The 20,782-nt window shown below is 41.0% G+C and overlaps 1 protein-coding gene across 2 annotated transcripts in view; it reads left to right on the top strand.

Moving 5' to 3' along the window:
* The window catches only part of CBX5 (chromobox 5), a 43,452-nt gene that overhangs the window by 7,431 nt on the left and 15,239 nt on the right, over positions 1 to 20,782 (top strand). For both annotated transcript variants that reach the window (XM_033138572.1, XM_033138571.1), the window contains exon 2: positions 20,171 to 20,348. In XM_033138572.1, the coding sequence (XP_032994463.1) occupies positions 20,212 to 20,348 (137 nt within the window). In that variant the 5' untranslated portion in view covers positions 20,171 to 20,211. The remainder of the gene's footprint in view (positions 1 to 20,170; positions 20,349 to 20,782) is intronic.

Below are 20,782 nucleotides of genomic sequence, written 5' to 3'. Positions count from 1 at the left end.
CAGTGTTAGAAACAGGGATTGAAAAGCTAGGACTTCTGGGACCTGGGTTTTGGACCCCCAAACAGACTGTCTAGTCACCACTGGTACCATAATTCAGTTTTCAAAACACTCTACTCTTTATTATTAAACTCCTTCACATGTTGTCTATCCTTCACATGTACTTCAAGGCTTCAAAGCACATACATTTTGGTAATCCTTGAGTGTCAGCCAGGTGCAAAAAATAGCACCCAGACTTTTTGAGGTGCTCACAAATGCACAAAATGCGCCTGGCGCCCTGCTAATTTCAAACCCTGAGGCCACCCAGTGAGCCCCATGGCCGAGGGAATTGGACCATGTCTTACTTAATTTGGTTTCAATTCTGTGCATGATGTGGGGATATGCTGTGGTCTTGAGAAGTTTCCTGAGGCCTAATGGATCTTTCAGTGTCTTCCAATGGGAAAGAATGAGGAAATGGCAATACTGATTCTGCATGTTTATTTGATTGGAATCTGTGTGGAAATGTACCTCCTTTTAATCCAGTATGCATGAATAGGAAACTAATGCAAGTACTTTAGTATCATCCCTGAAGTGGCCATGTTCATATTTTAGATGGAAAATATTTCTCAGTTTCCCGTGCTCCATAAGATGGGAAACTTGTCAAAGCAAAGTAAATGCCTCGCAAATCAGAAAAGACTCTGGCGTACTCTGGTCCATGGGGTCACGAAGAGTCGGACACGACTGAACGACTGAACAACAACAACAACAATATCTGGTTGAATTAGAAACTTCAGAGCACATCTGAGTGTGAGTATCCCCATCCTATCCTGATACATTTGTATATATTATTTCACTTTTTAAAAATTATATCAAACTTTAAAATCTTTTCATTTGTGTTTTTATCCTGCAGTTTTGTTTCAGAGAATCCATGCTACTAAAGTACCCCAATCAGAATCTTACAAAGCAGCACGAAACCACCTGAAGATCAGGTAACCTGAAAATGTAGTGAAGAGGCATATTGTTGACTGGGTTTTAAGCATTATCGCTAGATGCCAAAATAGGTGCAGTGTGCTTTAAAGAGGCTGCTGTTTCACAATAAGAAACTGACCCATTTATAACAGCTAAGGGCATAACTGCAAAAGCAAGATCTCTGTGTATGTGCCCAGCTAAAGCAGGAATCATGAGCACCAGAGCCGTCTTTCCCATTGGTCTTAGTGGTTTGTTGCGGCAGGGCTCCGGCCTCACAGGGGCACCCAAGCGAGTGGGGGAGCTGTGCAGCTTTGCCGGGAGCCTCCCCTTTCCTTGCAGGTCTGCCAGCTGTGCCCTGCCAACTATATGGCTGCCGGGCGTGCAGCTTCCTTCCCAAGCCTACGCAGGAGGAGAGCGATCCCTGCAGAGGCTTAGGAGGGAAGCTGTGCGCAGCTTCCCTCCCAGGCCTCTGCATCTGCTAAAGACAGGGTCGTTGTCATCCTCCTGCTTCCTGGCGAAAGGCGGCACACAGCCTTCCGCGGCTGCCTTCTTAGGCGCCCAGACGCCAGAAAGCATGTCAGCCAGCACATTTTCCTGCTTGATCGCCGCCACCACACCAGGGATCGGGGCGGTAGAGGAGGCAGAGGACAATTTCCAATGCCCCCTCCCTTGTTTTGGAGTTGCCAGGTGGGGCGCCGGAGGGATCTTTGCACAACGGCGCCGGATATGCTTAAGACGGCCCTGATGAGCACAAGTGGCTGCTTATAGCCTCCATCAGTGCTGATTGCTCTGATTGGTACTTTCTTGCTAAAAGAAAATTGGGGTGCCTAATAATGATGATTTATGTACAATTGGGTCATATTCTGACACCATACACAAAGTTCACTCGGATCAAAATGTTACATTTGTAAATTTTTAGGTTTAAATAGAAACACTGACGTTATCACAAGACGAACACTAATCACGGACATTGATGATGACTATTATGTAGTGCAAAGTAACTTTAGGAAATTTCTTTTTACTTACTTTTATTGATTGATTGATTTTATATACCGCCCTATACCTGGAGGTATAGAAGTTGATATTTGTTTCACATTAGTTTAGAAGCTGATATTCGGTTCATAAGAACTCATAGTATTCTGCGTATTTTCATATGGCACTATAACTATCCCATTAAAGAGGCAGGATTTTGGTAACTCTGAGAATGTTATGCTGAAAACTCAGTAAATCTCTAAACAACAACAACAACAACAACAACAACAACAACAACAGTAAAACCCAGCTGGATTTATATAGTGGAAGCCTTAGAATGCTTGCAGAGAAGGACTTTCCCATCCCTTCCTCTCCTCTGCAGCCCCTGTGGCTTCTGAAACAGTGTGGGTTGGGGGACTGTAGTGGGGAGTGGGGATTTGTCTGTACTTGTTTAGAGGTTCTTCGGTGAGTGTCTTTACACTTGTGCTTCTCTGGATCCAACCCAAAAATAGTCCTAAAATTGTTGCGCCTTCAGTTGTGTTAAAATATGCCTTATTTTTTGTTCCGTACAGTTTCTTGCAAAACAAGCTCTACATATACTTATAACATGTATACGGGTCCCCTGTATTAATAAAATACTTTGCTGGATGTAACTGTATTCGGTGCTTTATTTTGGAAATACATTATTGACTCTTTTGTATTTTGGTATTTAATATTCTTCCTGGTGAAGGTATTTGGGTTTGAAATAGTTCAATGGAGGTTGTCACTGAGAGCCTCCTGACACATTTAATAAAATTATTTGACTCAAACAGGATGGTTTTGAAAATTATATTTTGTGGGTAGCAACGCATAAATGCTAACTTTTTTTCCTCTAGCAAAAAAATACCTTTCAGAAATCTTATCACTTATGTTTCAGTTGGAGTTTTATGCCCTTGGCTTTGTCCCTTCTAACTTACTCCCTTTTCTGGTGTGATTTTACTGTAATCTGCTCTTGTCTCTTTCCCCCCATGAAGTATAGGAAACCTAGTTAGGCAAGTTAAATTTCTAGAAGCTTAGTAGCAGATAGAGAACTCTTTGCATTTTAACGAATGTTCTAACACACCTTACAGAAACATAGCCTTGCTCTCTTGTTACATTAATCTTGGTACTAATTCTTTCCCTGTATTTAAGTAGGTAACATTTATTACAGAATAGAGTAAAATCATCTACACCCTCAAGAGTTCATACACCTCCAAAGTGGCATGTCATTGATTACCAGCAGCAGCATTTTGTGGCTTACATTGAACAAAGTATTATCTGTATAATAACAGTGACACAAATCAGACACAACAAATCACAACACAGAAAAACAAACAGATGAAAATCTCAAACTCCCACAACCTTGTGTTTCTCATCAAAAAAAGTGGGTGGGAGACAGGAAGAGTGAAATACTAAAATTTCTGGTGGCTTGAATCATGTCCTAAATTGATGAAAATTCATTTACGTATGATGTCACACAAACTGAGTACTAACCAGCAAGGATTGGGTATACCTGGATCCATCGTTATTGATGGTGCTGTTGTTACCTTAGGTCTTGGACATGGGTGGCGCTGTGGTCTAAACCTCTTGGGCTTGCTGATTGCAAGGTCAGCAGTTCGAATTCACACAGTGGGGTGAGCACCCATTGCTCTGTCCCAGCTCCTGCCAACCTAGCAATTCAAAAGCATACCAGTGTAAGTAGATAAATAGGTACCACTGCAGCAGGAAGGTAAATGGTGTCTTTGTGCGCTCTAGCACTTGTCATGGTTCTCCATGTGCCAGAAGTGGTTTAGTCATGCTGTGGCCACATGACCCAGAAAGCTGTCTATGGACAATTGCTGGCTCCCTTGCCTGAAAGTGGAGATGAGTGCTGTGCTCCATAGTTGAATTCGACTGGACTTAACCATCCAGGGGTGCTTTACCTTTTATCTTTACCTTAGGTCTTGTTTACTTAACTTTGCTTCCAGTATGCACTGACTTTTTAATATCTTGCCTTTCCAAACATTTTTTCTCTCTGGCCATCTGTGTATGTATACATTATCCATAATTTTCACTATACTTCATACATCTGATGATGCAAGAACCACTCTTGCCTACAAAAGCTCCTGACATGATAACCATTAGCTTTTATGGGTTACATCTCCTCTTTCCCATGTACCGTGGCTGAGATCCTGAGGTGTTTTTGGTACCATTTAGTTTAGCTCTCAGATTCCATTTAACTTCACCATTGTTCCTTTGTCCAGGCTGTTATTCCAACTGCGAGCGAAGTTCTCCAGCCTCTCTTGAGTTGCAGGGAAGAGACAGCACGTGCTTGACGAGGCAGAGAAACATCAGTGCATTGTGCATCAGTGCATTGGCCTATGATCAGGACTGCAGGGAACATAGTATATACTTCCTTTGGCGTAAGAGGGCTGCACCTCCACAGAACTTTTCTGTGCTGTGGAGACGCAACTCTCTTGCTTTGTGACCAGTGGCTTAATGTTCTCCAGAAACTATCTAGCAAATGAGACCAGTATAATAATCTTGTGAGCTGGACATTTCTGGGTGGGTTTTTTTAGGTTAAGCTTGCATTTCATCAAACCATTATAAGAATCAAATAAAAATGTTTTGAAAGACATAGGGCATGACACTGGTGCTTTGTGGCTTTATAAGGCAGCAGCATGTCAAATTTATAAATTTGGTGGCTGATCTTTCAAATGTTGAACTACAGTGGTTTTCAAGCAGTGTGCCGTGGCACCCTGGAGTGCCTTGAAAGATGGTCAGGGGTGCTACAGGCAACACTGGCTTCTGCCCCACTGTCCTTCCCTGCCTTCCTCTGATTCCTTCTTGCGCCTCTGCCTCTCAGTGGCTTACATAGCTGTTTTTTGCAGCAGCCCTGGCTACAAGCTCCCCAGGCAAATGGTGCCTCGGTCTGACCAGAGGGTGCTTCCCAGGTCCCTGGGGGCAGTGTGATGAGGCACCTCTCTTTGGGGCGCGGGGAGGGGGGAGCTTAGAGACCAGGGGCAGAAGCTGCGGCTGCCTGAAGGACTCCCAAGGAGAGGGGAGAAGAGAGGAGGATGAGGGAACACTCCGCAAGGGAGGGTGTTTGAAAAAAGAGGCTGCCAACTCTGCAGGCAGCGGGTGACATAGCTGGGCTCCTGAGCCCCACAGGGATGCCGCAGAAAGAGTGTACAGTGGTACCTCAGGTTACATAAGTTTCAGGTTACAGACTCCACTAACCCAGAAATAACGCTTCAGGTTAAGAACTTTGCTTCAGGATAAGAACAGAAATTGGGCGGCAGCAGTGCAGTGGCAGCGGGAGGCCCCATTAGCTAAAGTGGTGCTTCAGGTTAAGAACAGTTTCAGGTTAAGAACGGACCTCCAGAACGAATTGAGTTCTTAACCCGAGGTAACACTGTAGTTGGTTCAGGGAGCTGTGGACTCAAAAAAGATTGAAAACGTCTGAACTACACCATCATGCTGCATTTTTTAAAGGCATCATGCCTGAAGGTGCCATAGCACTAGATATGCCACTCAAGTACTGTCTTGCAGGATGCTATTACTAAAACCCAGGATCTCCAGAGAGGGAACCGTGTTCTTTGTTTTTCTGCAGAAGACTAGGTCTTGCAGCACCTAAAATTTATGGGGTAAGCTTTCGTGGAACAGAGTCCTTTATCAGGTACATGAAGTGTTGTCCTAAAAGTAGCAAGCATTGAAAAAGTGATGGGGACACCCCTTCTCTTTATGATGAGCCAACAAAAAGGCTAAGTGAAATAACTCTGCTACATATCCTCTATATATGCTAAATGTGAAGTGTGTTCACATTGCTTCATTTGTGCTTAAAAAAAAATCTTTTTTATTATGCAAAGGAAATGCTGGCAAGTTTCTATAGATTCCTAGTAATTTCCCTACGTTTTGTTGTTGTTATTAGTTCAAAGCTGCGTATTTAAAAAGAGGCAGAGGCACTAGTCCCCAGACAGGCGGCTATGGATCTGTGTCTTCCAAACTACAGCAGTTTATCAGATTAAAATATTGCGTTCTCTTCCTTGTGAGGTGAAAAATTATATTTTTCCTATATTATAAAACAGTGGGGCTTTTTGTTTAGGCAGGAAAAATTGCTTACAGTTAAAATCAAGCACAGGAACAATTCAGCTGGAGATAGGAAGACCTATACAGTTATGCGCATGTGAAATCAAGATCTCGTGGTAGCTGCATTGCAGTAATTTTGTTGCAGTGGTCCACGTTGACCCAAATGGTTACCGGTAGATAGCATTTCTGATTCCTGTGGCTTAATTGTAGGGTCTAGATCGGTTTTAGCTTTTCATCCCTCCCCACCTGCCCTTCATGGCAACAGAAGTGTGCATTTACTGAAAATGATGTTTTAATCACTAATGGTGTCCATAGCTGGTATTCAGTACTTCAGCATCCTAGAGGATATTATAAAATGATGATAATCATACCTCAAATTTATGTAGTGTTTCTTGAGCATTCCGATAACTTCACCTTCCAAATTTTAGCAATCCTTATAAGTGATAGAGTATTTTTTATCATCCCCATATTGCAGATACAGGGCTGAGAATAAGCTTGGTTCAGACATAACTCTGAGCCATGGTTTGTTTAACAAACCAGAAGTTATCAGTGAGTTAACCCACAGGTGATCAAACAAAATTATGACTAGTTTGTTTTGTTTCCCAGCTGCTCTTGTATCCAACATGCCTTTGTGTATGATCATGTATGTATGTATGTGTGAGTATTGCTAATGTTTAATTGTTTTCAAATACATTTAAATACAGTGATCTAGTTTAGTTGTAAGCCACCTTGAGTCCCTGTTTGGGGAAAAAGGCATGCTGTAAATCAGTATGATATTTTGAAGTTTCTGGGGTGAGGTGGTCAAACTATGGTTAGGGAAATGCTGGATTCAGATGTAATATTAAGCCATATTGAAAGCAAGCCAGGTTCATAAGCCAGGAACAAACCATGGTTTCAGATTGTGGTTTTTTGCAGTGGACAAACCATAGTTAAGCTGCTGGGCAGGCTTTGCACATACAGTAATACTAAGCCATGGTTTAATAAACCACAACTTGATTTGTCTAAAGTTATCTACTAGACGTGATTCTTGAACTTTAGGATTCCTTGTTCATGCTCTTTGTCACTGCTACAGCAGCTGCCTCTCTATTCTCCCACAGTCTACACTATCAGATACTTTTTCCTTCCAAACCATAAACACGCACTGGCCACAGCTCATTTTCTCAACTGCTTTCAAAGAATACCTAGAGAAGATCTTGATGAGTTGTTATGGAGCCAGCTGCTTCATGCACTGGGCCCTCTAGACTTTTTTGACTACTTCTGTTGAACAGTTTCCGCCCTCCCTTCCACAGGTGGGCGGGGTTTGTGGCACCGAGCAGGGGTTACCTGGGCAGGTGCCACCCACCTGCTTAGGTTGGCCTTTGATCCGCCCGCCAGGTAGGACAATGGTCAGTCGGCCGGGGTGTGGTCAAGGGCCAAATAAAAGAGGCTGAGCCTTTCAGACAGGCCTCTTTGGGTCTTCCTTCCTTCCAGGATGTTTGACCAGCTGTGTCAGCACTTTACGGACAGAGGTATGGTTTGCTCTCCTTGTAACACCTAAATTTATCATTGAGGGTGGATTCTCAAATATCTCCTTTCCCAACATTCAAATGAGAATTCCTCCAGTAACTCCAGTATTTCTTGGGCTTTGACTGTTTCTAAGTAACTGATGCTTGCGTTAACCAAAAGTAGCAAGACAAGCAATTACGTGAAATATAGGGGAATGGTGTGGAAAAGAGAGAGGGGTGGTTTAGACAAAGCTTCTGGGCAAAAAGATCACCTTTTGTGTCTGGTATTTATAGCCATATGCATGGAAATTGCATCAAAACGAGGTGTAAATTTCCCTTATTTATCTCAATAGAGTGTTAATGGTAAGGCTTAGTTGTCACAATTTAAATGCTAATGCTCTAAGACAGTGGCCCATCTTGAGTCACTGGAATGTGGCTGTAAATCACCCAGTGGAGACTTTACTGTGAACTTTTGAAACTGATAGATGTAGAAGCTAAGGGTGTGCATGAAGGTGATATTCTACTGATGTTCTTAAATTTCTTCTATAGAACAAAGGCCTGCACAATTTTTGGTCTGAGTCTGCAGTATCTCACACTCCTTTTGAGTTAAGGAGAGACTACCCAGATCCTAGTTTGGTATAGCCTTTGTAAAGGAAAGCTGTCAGGCTAACATTCTGCCTTAGAAACAACGAAGACGAACACCTTAAAGATGAACAAGTTATGGCATCAGCTCAGGGTTGGAGACTAAAAATGTAAAGAAGAAAATGGTAGAAAATGGTGTGGGGTTTCTCCAAAGCCAGTTTCTCCCTCCAATTGAAAAATGGCGTGTGTGTGAAATATTTTATTTTCATTTTACATGAATTAAATATTTAAGAGCAGGTGACCATGTACTTACTCCCCAAAATTATTTTTACTCTTTCAAAACAAAAACAAAAAAATCCTGGGTATCAGGAAGATTGCTATGTAAGTCTGTATACAGTATCAGATCTTTACAGTTCCTGTACACTGAGGACAATCAAGTCTCAAGTTGTACACCAAGACTTCCAAGTCTCAAATGCAAGTGCAAAATACGTATCTGCCTATAGGGCACACTGCCATTGTCACAAGAGAAGTTGCGTCTTCATCTTGTTACAACATAGTTGGTGGATCTGTCTCTGTCCCCTTGGCTTGACTGGGCCTCAAGAGAACAGGGAGTAGGGGAAAGTACAGAGCAACAGAAATTTGTTGCCGCTGCAAATCTGTTGGATCCAAGTTTCAAAGGCAGAAATGTAAGTGATGATAGCACTGCTACTGCATTTGACTGGATTACAAAACAAGCAGAACACTTAGGACCAGATGTGCTTTCAAATGTTGCAGAATCCAGAACATCTTTAGTTACTTAGCGCAGGAATGCAGACTGGGATTCTGCCAAACCTATCCCTCCTGCAGCATGGTTGCAAGCCTCTGCGCAGCACAACCTCTGACTCCCCGCCTACTTTATATCCCTCCATCTTTTGCAGCATGTAGAAGAAAGTGGTCTATGCTTGGAAATACACCAAATCAATAAATAAATGGGACACATGAAAGGGTAGAGCAAGTCTGGGGGAACTTTTGGGCCTCCAGATGTTGTTGAACTTACAACTCCCATCAGGCCCAGCAAGTATTGTCAATGGCTAGGCATGATGTTTTCAGGTCCATTATAAATCCATTGACAAATATAAACAACTGGTCATGATAGCTGAGAAAAAATGATAATGATTGAATTTCATGTCGTATTCATTGCCTTTTGGTCCTCTCCTCCCTGCCACTCTTTTTCTCAGCTTTTTAAAAATGGAATTAAGTACTTTATATGTCTGCTTGACACTTGAAGGCTGACATAATTTGTTTTATTGTACTGAAACTGGCAGAAGCAAAAGCGATCTAGGTTCCTTATAGTTCAGCAGGTTGTAACACCGTTTGTAACAAAAAGTAAATTCAGTTTGTAATTATTGCCTTAATAAACTGTACTTTTAATAAAGAAGAAGAAGAAGAAGAAGAGTTTGGATTTGATATCCCGCTTTTCACTACCCGAAGGAGTCTCAAAGCGGCTAACAATCTCCTTTCCCTTCCTCCCCCACAACAAACACTCTGTGAGGTGAGTGGGGCTGAGAGACTTCAGAGAAGTGTGACTAGCCCAAGGTCACCCAGCAGCTGCATGTGGAGGAGTGCAGACACGAACCCGGTTCCCCAGATTACGAGTCTGCTGCTCCTAACCACTACACCAAACTGGCTCTCCAAAGTATAAACCAAAGATGATAATTTTATGGGAAACCAAATTGCAGATAATAGTTTTATGTTCCTAAAGCAACAAAGTCATTTCCAGTAAAGGGTGCTAAAAAAAGAATATTGCATATTTCCCTCTTTCTTCCAAAGTTTCTGTTGTTCCTGGTGGCGGGGGGAGTGGGTTTTAATTTTGCATCTTTACTTGGGACTTTTCTTTGGCTGGCTGGAATGTGCCCTTGAGCGCTGAATTGAAGGATAGAGAAGCATATGTGAGTATGTGTAGAAACTAGCCCACTGTACAAAGGTAAAATTTGTACAGAAGGTTTTGTATACAATGAGTTCAGAGGGAAATGAAAGTACTTAATAGTGGCAATTCACGAAACAGTTGTTAACACAGACATCCTGACATTGGTAAGCCAATTAACAGATATAATGTGCTAAAAATCCTTTCCACAAAGGATTGAATCCTTTGAATCCTTTGAAGTGTTGTACTTCAGTGGTTTTGTGTCACAGTTTTCCTTTGAACCTCCTTTACTCCAAGATCACTTTGCAGAGTGTCCTGGGAATTTGAAATGGTCCTCTGCTGGCTTCAAATAGTGTCATTTCTACTGTCAGATTCATGCCCATTTATTATTTTGTGTGGTGACAGCCAGGCCTGTTTTGCCCTATGTGGAATGCAGAAAGACATTGCTGCAGATGATGGCACATATCACCTTGGGAAGATGATCAGGTGAAGGTTGTGCTCTAGTGTTACCAGAGCGGATAGGGGGATAGGGCTGGGAATTTGGATGTAGCACCAGGAGGTTGGGGTACTGCAGGTATAGTGGGAAATGGGTGAAAAATGCCCTCCCTGCTCCTCTGCTGGCAGGTTCCTCTGCTGGATTCTCAGTCCTGTCTGTGAATGGAAGGAGTCCCTTCAGTTAGTGGAAGCCTAGTTAGGATCCAAGTCATAGATATATTAGATTCTTTATCAGACCCAAGGGTACCTGGTACAAAAGTTTTGGGGGTATTCTTTTTCTTCTGACAGAAATGTGGGCTATTGTGGACCTTATTGATAATAAAACATAATGCTAGAGAATGGGAAAATCTGGTCTCCATCCAGAACCTTAGGAAGCTGCATATACAGTTTTCTTTCTATAACACAAGTCTGTGTTTAGGATCGGGCAGAAGAGCGTCAACCTGTGACAGGAGTCCTACAAAGCACACAACACTAGTCTTAGGTATTTCATATCAGGATTGTGGCCAAGCCATTTATTGCAGTGGTAAATGCAGCAGAAGAACGGTCATGTGTTTTAGCAAGAAGCAGAAATAGTTTTTAATAAATTGTGAAATGAATTCTTCTATAAATTTATTTTTTTAAGTCCACATTGCACCATTTGTTCATAAACTACACTTCTGAGATTGAAGTCTGTTGGATTTTTCTGTTTGTGAACCAAGTGAGCGATAAGCAGGGTGTGTGGGGGGGAACCATTTGTATCAATTCTCTAAATTAAGTAACTGAAATTCCTATTGCACAGCTGCAAGGTTATAAGAAAGCTTTCTCTTTCTGTAAGATGTAGCTACCTCTTCTTTGGAGCTGATTTTTTTGGGGTGCCATTTAAATAACAATATATCTGCAACACTGAGCACATTTTATGATATTGTGGCACAATAACTCACACTTAAATGTCAATAGAGACACTTGAGAGAACCTACAAGGTTCAATAACTTCTGGTGTGGTTTGTTTCTCCTGTCATCGGCCATTATATTTTTTACAGCTTTTAAATTGCTACAGAGAGAAATTGCTTTGGATTATAATGGATGGTTAAGAGGCTGCCAAGGGTACCCTTGCACGGGGTGGATGAAAGTTCAATACTATTTTGGTTTTATGTGTCTAAGTTCTAGGCTATATAGCTTAAATGTAATTTGTTTGACAAATGCATTGGAGTGATACTGGAGTACAAAACTATACTGCGCATTAAAAGAGGCACTGCCAAACCCTTCATCAAATTTTTGGTAGAAGATTAAACTTCAGCCATTATCTTAGTTTTCCGAATATCTGCTTGGAACTTCTACAGGCACGTGACTTTTTGTGGGCTCTAGCAAGGAGTGGGCCCAAGAACTGAACTTAAAACAAGCCTTGTGAAGGTTGGTTGACAGGATCCAGGAATTTCATCAGGTTTCTTAAAAACAGACTGTTAGCTTAATTATCAGGTAACATTTGTGTAATTTATTGAAATTGCCTTTTTATTCTAGGGTAATTTTTGATATCCTTTTTGTCCTCACAACAACCATGCGAGGTAGGTTAGACTGTCGGACAGTGAGTTGCCCAGGGCCATGCAATGAACTTCATGGTTGAACAGAACTTTGAACCTGACCCCCTCCATCACCAAGCTTTATATGCACTCAGCACATTTGTATAATTTAGTTTTGCTCAAAAGGAAACTGCAGAGTAGACTTGACTCCAAAGATTGCACTGGACAAATGAAAAATAATTTCTATCCTCCAAAAAATAATAATGCATAAATAAAATAAAATTATGGAGTCCTCTGATAATCTGAAGCAGTCTGGGGGTATTAGACGGGGGGGGGGGGGACACTCAATCCTTCCGGTCAGTGGAATGGTCTTCTAACACAGTGGAATTTTTGGATCCAAAGCTTTGTATCATTAGGCTGTGGAATTCATACTTTTGATTTACAATAACTCTCTGCTTATGGGTAAGTGTCTGTTTCCGTATGCCCCAAAGATTTTATGATTTTATTTTATTTTATTTTATTTCTATACTGCTTTATTTTTTTTAATAAAAATCTCAAAGCGGTTTCAGCATATTAAATCAATAAAACAATAAAACAATAGCCAGGCGATGTTCCTCCGGCCTCCTCCTCTCCAAATTAATGGTGGTTTTTTTAAAAAGAAACTTAAGGTATAGTAATTGAGAAATAACAGATTTTGTTAAAAATAACAAATTATTTTTAGATCGACATGGCATCTAGAATAAGAAAAACTGTCAGGCAAAGATTTCAATTTGAATCTGGGCCCTTGTGTGGTTCTGATATTAGTAACTAAGAAAGAGGTTTTTAAATTGCCTTAATTGTCCTGTGTCTCACCAACAGAAAATCCCACTTTATCACATGCATCTTCCTTGGTTGGAATGTCTAAAGCATGTTTGTAAATGTTTGTAAAGATTGTAAATGTTTGTAAAGAAGCTGGATAAAGAATCATGGTCATTGCAGCGATAAAATCTACCTAGAAGATTCATAACTTAGAACCATTGGTTAGGAATTGGGAATGGGTGCAGGATCACGTATCTCTATTCTGTCCCTTACCTCTTGTACTGAAATTTCCCTGTGTTCTCCTAACCTGGTTTGGAATTAAGTGTGCCGATGCACCATAGTTGAAAGTTGTCTAAATACAGTGTAGAAATAAAATAAAACGTGATCATGTAAATGAGTAGCTTACAATGTGAATTTGTATGAGTAGGGGTACATGAGCCTGCAGCATGGTACCGAATCCCTATGCTATGGTACATTATTAAATGCACACTGATCAAAAAAATTGTAAATGCAGGGAATTTGGGGCCTGGTGACAAAATGTTATCTTAGTTTTAACAAAAATCTTTAATTACAATGAATATATTTAATTTAATGCTGTTGCCAGTGCCCTGCTGGCAGGCTTCCCATAGACATTTGTTTTAACATGTTTTTAATTTTGTATTTTTAAATTGCTATAACTCACCATGGGACCTTATGGTGAAGGGCAGGTAAGTGATTGAATAGAAAATAATAATTTGTTGGGTCATTGTGGGAACAGGATTTTGAACTAGATGGGCCTTTGGCCGGATCCATCAGGGATCTCCTTGGGTTCTTATTTAATTACTGCTTTTTAGCCATACTACTACTACTTCTTGTTGTGTAATAGGGTTTTAGGCATTTCTTCAATATATAAACTTTCTGGTACACGGGCAGACTTAACAGAGCTTTTCTTTCAGTCCATTGGTGGGGGTTATGTTAGTGTTTAAAATTTTAAGTGTGAGACATTCACAGGGATTGTTTTTGCATCAAATAGCACAATGTAAGTGTTGCTGGAAGCATAACAAAACTTTATGGACTGGGAATTACTATAGGAAATGCATATCTTGATTATGTTTTTGTAACTAAATGTTTAAATCTTAAATGCTCTGTTATTGAGATTGCTTTACAGTATCACCAGAATATTGTAAATGCCAGCTCCATATGGCTTACAAATAACAGATGGCACTGGGGCTTACATAAAACATACAAAATTCTAATTATTATTTTCTTTTCTTCCATTATCACTTTCCATAGACGTATAGAAGACTTAGTAATAGTTGTGTTTGTGTTGCTGAATAAAGCCTAAGGTTTATGGTTTGGTCCTTCAACTGCAAGTAAAAAAGCTACTTGTAAACTTTATTTTTCTTTATCTGGGCCTCAATGCTGTACTTGCTATTATAGCACTAGTCTCCCTCATACTGGGCCAAAAGACTAGCAACAGCCACATCAGTTTCCTCCAAATTTTAAGTAAAATTTGCAACCCGTAATATTGACAAAAATACATGTGTTAATAAAGAGTTTATCTATGCAGATGAATGGGTGCGCTGATGTTGGATTGCACCATGTTATTGGATCTTGTTCATTTCAGTGGACTGAACCTATTATTTATTTACTTTTAAGATTTCTTACCTGCTGTTCACCACAGGGCCCCAGGTCAAATAAAAACATAAAGGCGATTCTACGTATGTATGCTGTGTCTGCCTTCAGGATATATTCCTTTGTCCATGGGTGTAGCCAAGATTTTTGTTGGGGGGGGGTCAGGACTTTTGTTTGGGGGGGCAGAACTGATGTGATTGGCCAGTTAGTTAAGTACAGTGGTGCCTCGCTAGACAAAAGGCATTCGCTAGCGAAAGGGTGCTTCGCAAGACGAAGTTTCGTATAGCCGCGACTTGCAAAATGTTTTCGTCCCCCCCCCCCGTAAAGCCGTGCTTCCTCCAACCATGCTTCACAAGACGAAATTTCTGCTATACATTAGCACTCGTGGAATGAATTAATTTCGTCTTGCGAGGCACCACTGTATTTCTATTGTTTTACTTGATCTAGGGGGGATGGCTATCCTCCCTGCTCCCCTTGGCTACGCCCATGTCTTTATCTCATGTGCTGGGGGTCTGAGGAAGTAGTTGTTTTGTCTGCCGTAGTTCACATATGTACTATTAAATGTGTTAGCATGTGCTGTAGGACTCCCCCCCCCCCCAATTATTATATCAAGAATTATAAGCTTATTCTTGTCTTAAGAATTTAGAAATAAATGTCCCTACGATATACCACCCAGAAATCTTTCCTTAAGTCACTTTGGCTCCGGGATCCAAAAGCATCTACACGCTTTTAAACTTAATTACAAGGGTGGTTTGGCCCTATAAAGATAATTATCCCTATCTTCTCTAAGTCACAAGGCCTGCTAACAATTGCATTCGGCCTCAGTGGGTTGGCCCGCAACCATTTCTCAACCATTGTATGCTAGATGTTACATCTTTGTGTTAGGCATACATAATATGATTTCACAAGCATATTAATTTTCCTCTTTTAGGTATTTGCAGGATATTGATTATCATAGTGGTACAGTGTCATAAAATATTTCAGCTCCGGTATAGTAAATGCCAATTAGAGAGTTTATCATACTTATCTTGGCATATATGTTTCAAATCATTCAAACAGACCTCCTAAAAACTGGACAGCACTAATTTGTCTAACTTTACTATCACAGCTACCTTTAAATTATGAAGGTATTTAGCAGTGGTTGGTCCTGTAGACTTGTTTGACATGCATAAACGAACACTGATTAGAGTTACAGGTAGGTAGCCGTGTTTGTTTTGACCGATTAGGGTGTTTCATTCCGCTAGAGAATGGGTATGCTCTATGTTCTAAGTTGACAGTATTTGAGCCCTGTTTTAGCCCTGAGTCATAGGAGTCTCTTAGGGAACTTGATGGCATACTAGCACCATTGCAAGCCAAACTTCATGTTGCTGATCCTCATTAAGAAAATGGGTTGTCCCATTAGTGCAAGGACTTCTGCTTGCACAATAGGACTTCCTCTCAACCTGTTCTGGGTTTTTTCCCAACCCTCCAGATCAGGGGACATGTGGGAAGAGGGAAGAGAAGTTGTCCCATTCCCATTGTTCTGGCAGAAGTCCTTGCACGAATAAGACTACTTCATTAACTATCAGGAGAAACGTGTGAATTATTGCTGACAATAGTAGTCTTATCCCTGCACTGCAAGATGGTGTAGTAAGGGGGGGGGGGGACAGAGGCCTCCATGTCCTGTCACTTAGTGTTCATTAGCTAAAATACCATGCTCAGGGTTTACAAATTATAAAACCATAGTTTAAATGTATATGGTTCTTTTTCAGTATCCACTCCCTGGAATATTTTATGGATTGCAGCCTCCTGAAGATACTGTATACTAAACAGATCCTGCTTCCAGACAGGGAGATACTTAACTTCTTAGGTTTTTCAAGATACTATAGTTTTAAATCAAGAGTGTAAAGCACTATTATGGTTGCATACAGTGTTAACTCAGCTGGTTTTAATGTGGTCATTACCACTGCCAAGTGCAAATGCTTCCATTATAGAGAGACAAAGTAGCTAACAGCATGTTGTTAACATTGTGTAAAATTCTAGCATAATCCCAGTCATTGTTGGCAGTTTTGTTGATGTGTCAGATGGAGCAGAACCCCACCCCCCTTTCATTTATTTTGCTTCCCTAGAGATTTAGTCTCAGAAGCCCCAGCAGGAATAAAGTGCATTATTTCTGTCCATTGCATGGGGAAGATAGTAGAAACCTGTTACTTTTAGACAGCTGCCTTTCGACAAAAGCACACACACTTTTTTGCATGCTGTCTTCATCTGTTATCTCCATATGATCTTTCTCCGTATATAGGATGCTAGCTTTGCATAATCTGTATAGTAAACGACAGCATGCCCACAACTACATACTGTTTGGGAGTGTACTTGTCCAGGAGCATTGGCTCCTTAAAATGACACAATTCAGCGCATTTTGTTCAGGCTGCACTGGTTACTATGTTGCTCTGGGACAGGCCTGCCAGGCAGGCTCCTATGGGCAAAGAATCTGTTATAATAACCGTTTAATATGTTAGCTGTCTGACCTAAACTGACACAAGTCAGGAAATTCCAGCTAAGAAATGGGAGCCTGCTTCAACATGGAATTTCCTGGTTTCCGTCAAAATAAGTCTCTCTGTTGTTGTTGTGTTAATTTCTTTTAAAAACACATTTAATAGCCTTATTAAAAAAAATATGCACTTTCCAGGGAACTTGTAATGTGTCTCCATTTGGAAAATTATTAAGAACTCCCATTTATAAGCCCTCTTACTGTGTTTTGTTCAAGACTGCAACACCTAATTTCATGTCTGCATATGGAATGTGCAATTAATTGTGATAGGGGTGTGCGTGTTTCACAATGGCAAATGTTTGCAGTAGGGGTGGGGCGGTGAGGGCAACCCGTAAGTGAAAGTTAAATAAAATTTCTGCTAAGCACAGCTGGACCACACAGTGTTTATGAACTAATCATCTGCTAAATTCAAACTTGTTAAAATTGGAAGCTGTGTAATTTATAAGAGCACAAAGCAACTGTAACTACTTTTTCAGTCTTGTAACTCAAATGGTGTAATTGATTTCTCTTCCACAGACACATACCTTTTTTGGGGTGGTATTAAACTTCACTCAGGGTCTGAGACCTCATAAGCCCATATTTCAAGCTGCAGTGAATTTTTATAGCCAAGTTATAAATCCCTGGAAAAATATACCTTTTTGTAACTAGCTGTGACAGAACTTTAACTACTGATCCATGAATACCAGCATGACCACAGTCCAGTTTATTGTAGTCGTAGCAGTGAGGCACTAGTCTGTTGAAATAATCAATCCATTTCAGTTTTTCGTCATTTCAACTCTGCTTTTGAGAAGTTTCTCTTGTTAATGTGAGGTTTCTAAGTAATTTTATTGGCGTGTTACTTGCATCACACACTCGCCAGTTAAAGACTGCATACTCAGAAACGTGGCTGCAACTTTTATTCTTTGGGTATAAATATCTTGATTTTTGCAGTGGCGATATCCAAATTTCAGATAATGTCATCCATCGGCTTTTAACAATTCAGAAGTGGGGCTACATTTGAATGTTGAGTGGGGCTACAAGTAATGTTAAATGGGGCAGAAAAAATTAAAAATCCACCCTTTTGTTCCACAAGAGTATTTCTCATTTGTTACCCCCCACCCCACCCCCAGCACAGAGGTGCCTTACATGTGGCTCTCCACATGTTGGACTCCCAACTTCCATCTGCAGCCAGCATAGCCAGTGTTCAGAGATTGGGGGGGGGGAGTTATAGTCCAAAAACTTCTGGAGGAACACAGGTTAGTCATCACTCCAATATATTTTCCTTTCCTTTCCTTCCCCCCCATTTTTTTTTGGAATGTACATTTACATTATTTTAATTAGTCATTGAAACAAAATAAAGTGCCGGCCCAACTATCTTAACTTTCTTTTCAAAGTTATTTTTAATGTTAAGAAGAAGAAGAAGAGTTTGGATTTGATATCCCGCTTTATCACTATCCTAAGGAGTCTCAAAGCGGCTAACATTCTCCTTTCCCTTCTCCCCCCACAACAAACACTCTGTGAAGTGAGTGGGGCTGAGAGACTTCAGAGAAGTGTGACTAGCCCAAGGTCACCCAGCAGCTGCATGTGGAGGAGCGGAGACGCGAACCCGGTTCACCAGATTACGAGTCTACTGCTCTTAACCACTACACCACACCGGCTCTCATTTCTTAAGAAAATGTGTTTGTGACAAGAAGTTGCAGCAGAACAAAATTGAGTTTCATTCTTTTTCGTTTCCCTTTTTTTAAAAAAAATTCTGGATCTTTCCTCTTTGAAGTACTTGATTTCCCTCCCTTCATATTCCTGAAATCCGCAGCTGATAGGCACCTATGCCACTACCATAAGTCACTGTCCACAAAGTAATAGATCTAATCTTCTCTTTGGAAATAGCATGCAAAATAGGGGAAATCTAGGGATACAAACCAATTTTTCTCTACATTCATGCAACTGGTGTAAGTTACAAAACATTTCCTAGATCGCAGCTTCCAGTTCTTCAGTAACAAGGCTTGTGCATTCCAGCATGGCTTATTTTATGATCCGTCCTTCCTCACATTTGGCCCTAGAGAAACATAGTAGCTGGAAGCGTCTACACCATTGGTAGGCAAACTAAGGCCCGGGGGCCGGATCTGGCCCAGTCACCTAAAATCCAGGAATCAGTGTGTTTTTACATGAGTAGAATGTGTCCTTTTATTTAAAATGCATCTCTGGGTTATTTGTGTGGCACAGGAATTTGTTCATTTTCTCCCCCCCCAAAAAAATATAGTCCGCCCCCCCCCAAGGTCTGAGGGATAGTGGACCGGCCTCCTGCTAAAAAAGTTTGCTGACCCTTGGTCTACACTGTGCAGATTTACACCCACTTAATCAGGAGTTTGAGCACAGGCGTTCTTTCTGTTCAGTATGAACCCAACAGCATGATCCTAAGCCTGTTTTCTCTGAGCTTCTGATCTCCTAAATAATGTCTGCAAAAAATGAAACGGTTGAAGGACTGCTGTAAAGTCCAAATGAGAAGAAGAAGGTGGTAAATCATTTTCCTTGCTAAAAGCTGTATATATGTGATAAAAATTAAAACGTAGACAGTAGCTGATATTGAAGCTCTGCTCCTTTTCAGAAGTGATTGGCTACTGCAGGAGGAGAGAATAAAATGTTATATGCTGTTGAGGGGAATTCTGTTTTGAAGCATACATCTTACCCACCCACCCACCAGGAGTTTCATATTCATAATGAGCACCCAAGCAATTCTCTCTCTTTTTTAAAAGATAAATAATGTTTATTAAAGATTTTCTTGAATTAGCTCCAGTTTGACCTGCTATGCTAAGAGCTGGTATTTAACACCCTGTGAAATAATCTTATGCCATGCCTGTTTATTTATCTTGAGATAAATGCAGCCTCTTTACTTGCTACTGAGTGAGCATCACAATTTGTTCAGTTGGGACAATCCTTAATGACTAGTACCAGTATGGTTGATATTTCAGGTGAATGCGGGTAGGTTTGGCATATAATGTGGCTCTGTGGAATTGTTACATTTAATCATACACCTTGAAAATGGCCTGGAAGAAAAGACCTAATGCTTTGTTTGTTTATTCCCTTCTTCCTTTAAAATTAGCTTATTTATATAGTAATTGTTAGTCTCCTCTGCCCTCAGACCCCCTTGTAGCCTTGACTATTAGCCAGCAGAGAGTGAAACATTTGAGAGATGTGCCATTACAGAGTGGGTGATGCACTGTGAGATTTCTGGAAACAGAAGCCCGTTTTCAGTTATCGCCAATTAACGTTTCCCTTCCGATTTGCAGGAATTGGGTAGCCCTTGTGCATTAGGTGCAACCTCTGCGCTATGGGAAAGAGAAACAGGAGGACAGCAGATAGTTCGTCCTCTGAAGAGGAGGAGGAATATGTTGTGGAGAAGGTTCTAGACAGGCGTGTTGTGAAGGGTCAAGTGGAGTATCTTCTCAAGTGGAAAGGATTCTCTGAGTAAGTCCAACTTTCCTTCTGACATGGGCTTTGAGCTTTCTTGTTAGCAGAGCTCCAGGCAGTGCTTCAAATTTAACTTCCGTTGCCCTCATTCAAGCTTTCCTTAAAAACCAAAAACCTTCATGGGTGGGAGCTTGCTTTCCTCACTCCAGACAAGAGTGGCGTGCATCCATTTAAATGAGTGGGTCACGAGGCGAGGGCCTGGGACCTTAAAGCGTGTTTTGGAAATACTGGCATCTGCGTTCCCTCTCTCACTTCACAGAGTTGGTAGTTCCACTTGAGTTATTCACCAGCACTATTGTCTAAATAGTTTTCCTCCTCATTTGAGGTTTCTGATTTGGGAGGGCATTTTGATCAAATACTCTTGTGGACCTTCTGTGGATTGCTTTAAACTGCTGCTTTGGAAAAGGAACGTTAATCCTCTTCCCCTCCCT

Source organism: Lacerta agilis, chromosome 2, assembly GCF_009819535.1.
Source record: "Lacerta agilis isolate rLacAgi1 chromosome 2, rLacAgi1.pri, whole genome shotgun sequence".
Lineage (NCBI taxonomy): Eukaryota > Metazoa > Chordata > Lepidosauria > Squamata > Lacertidae > Lacerta > Lacerta agilis.
Note: the sequence above shows the minus strand (reverse complement) of the source record. Positions and strands in the feature narration are given on the sequence as shown.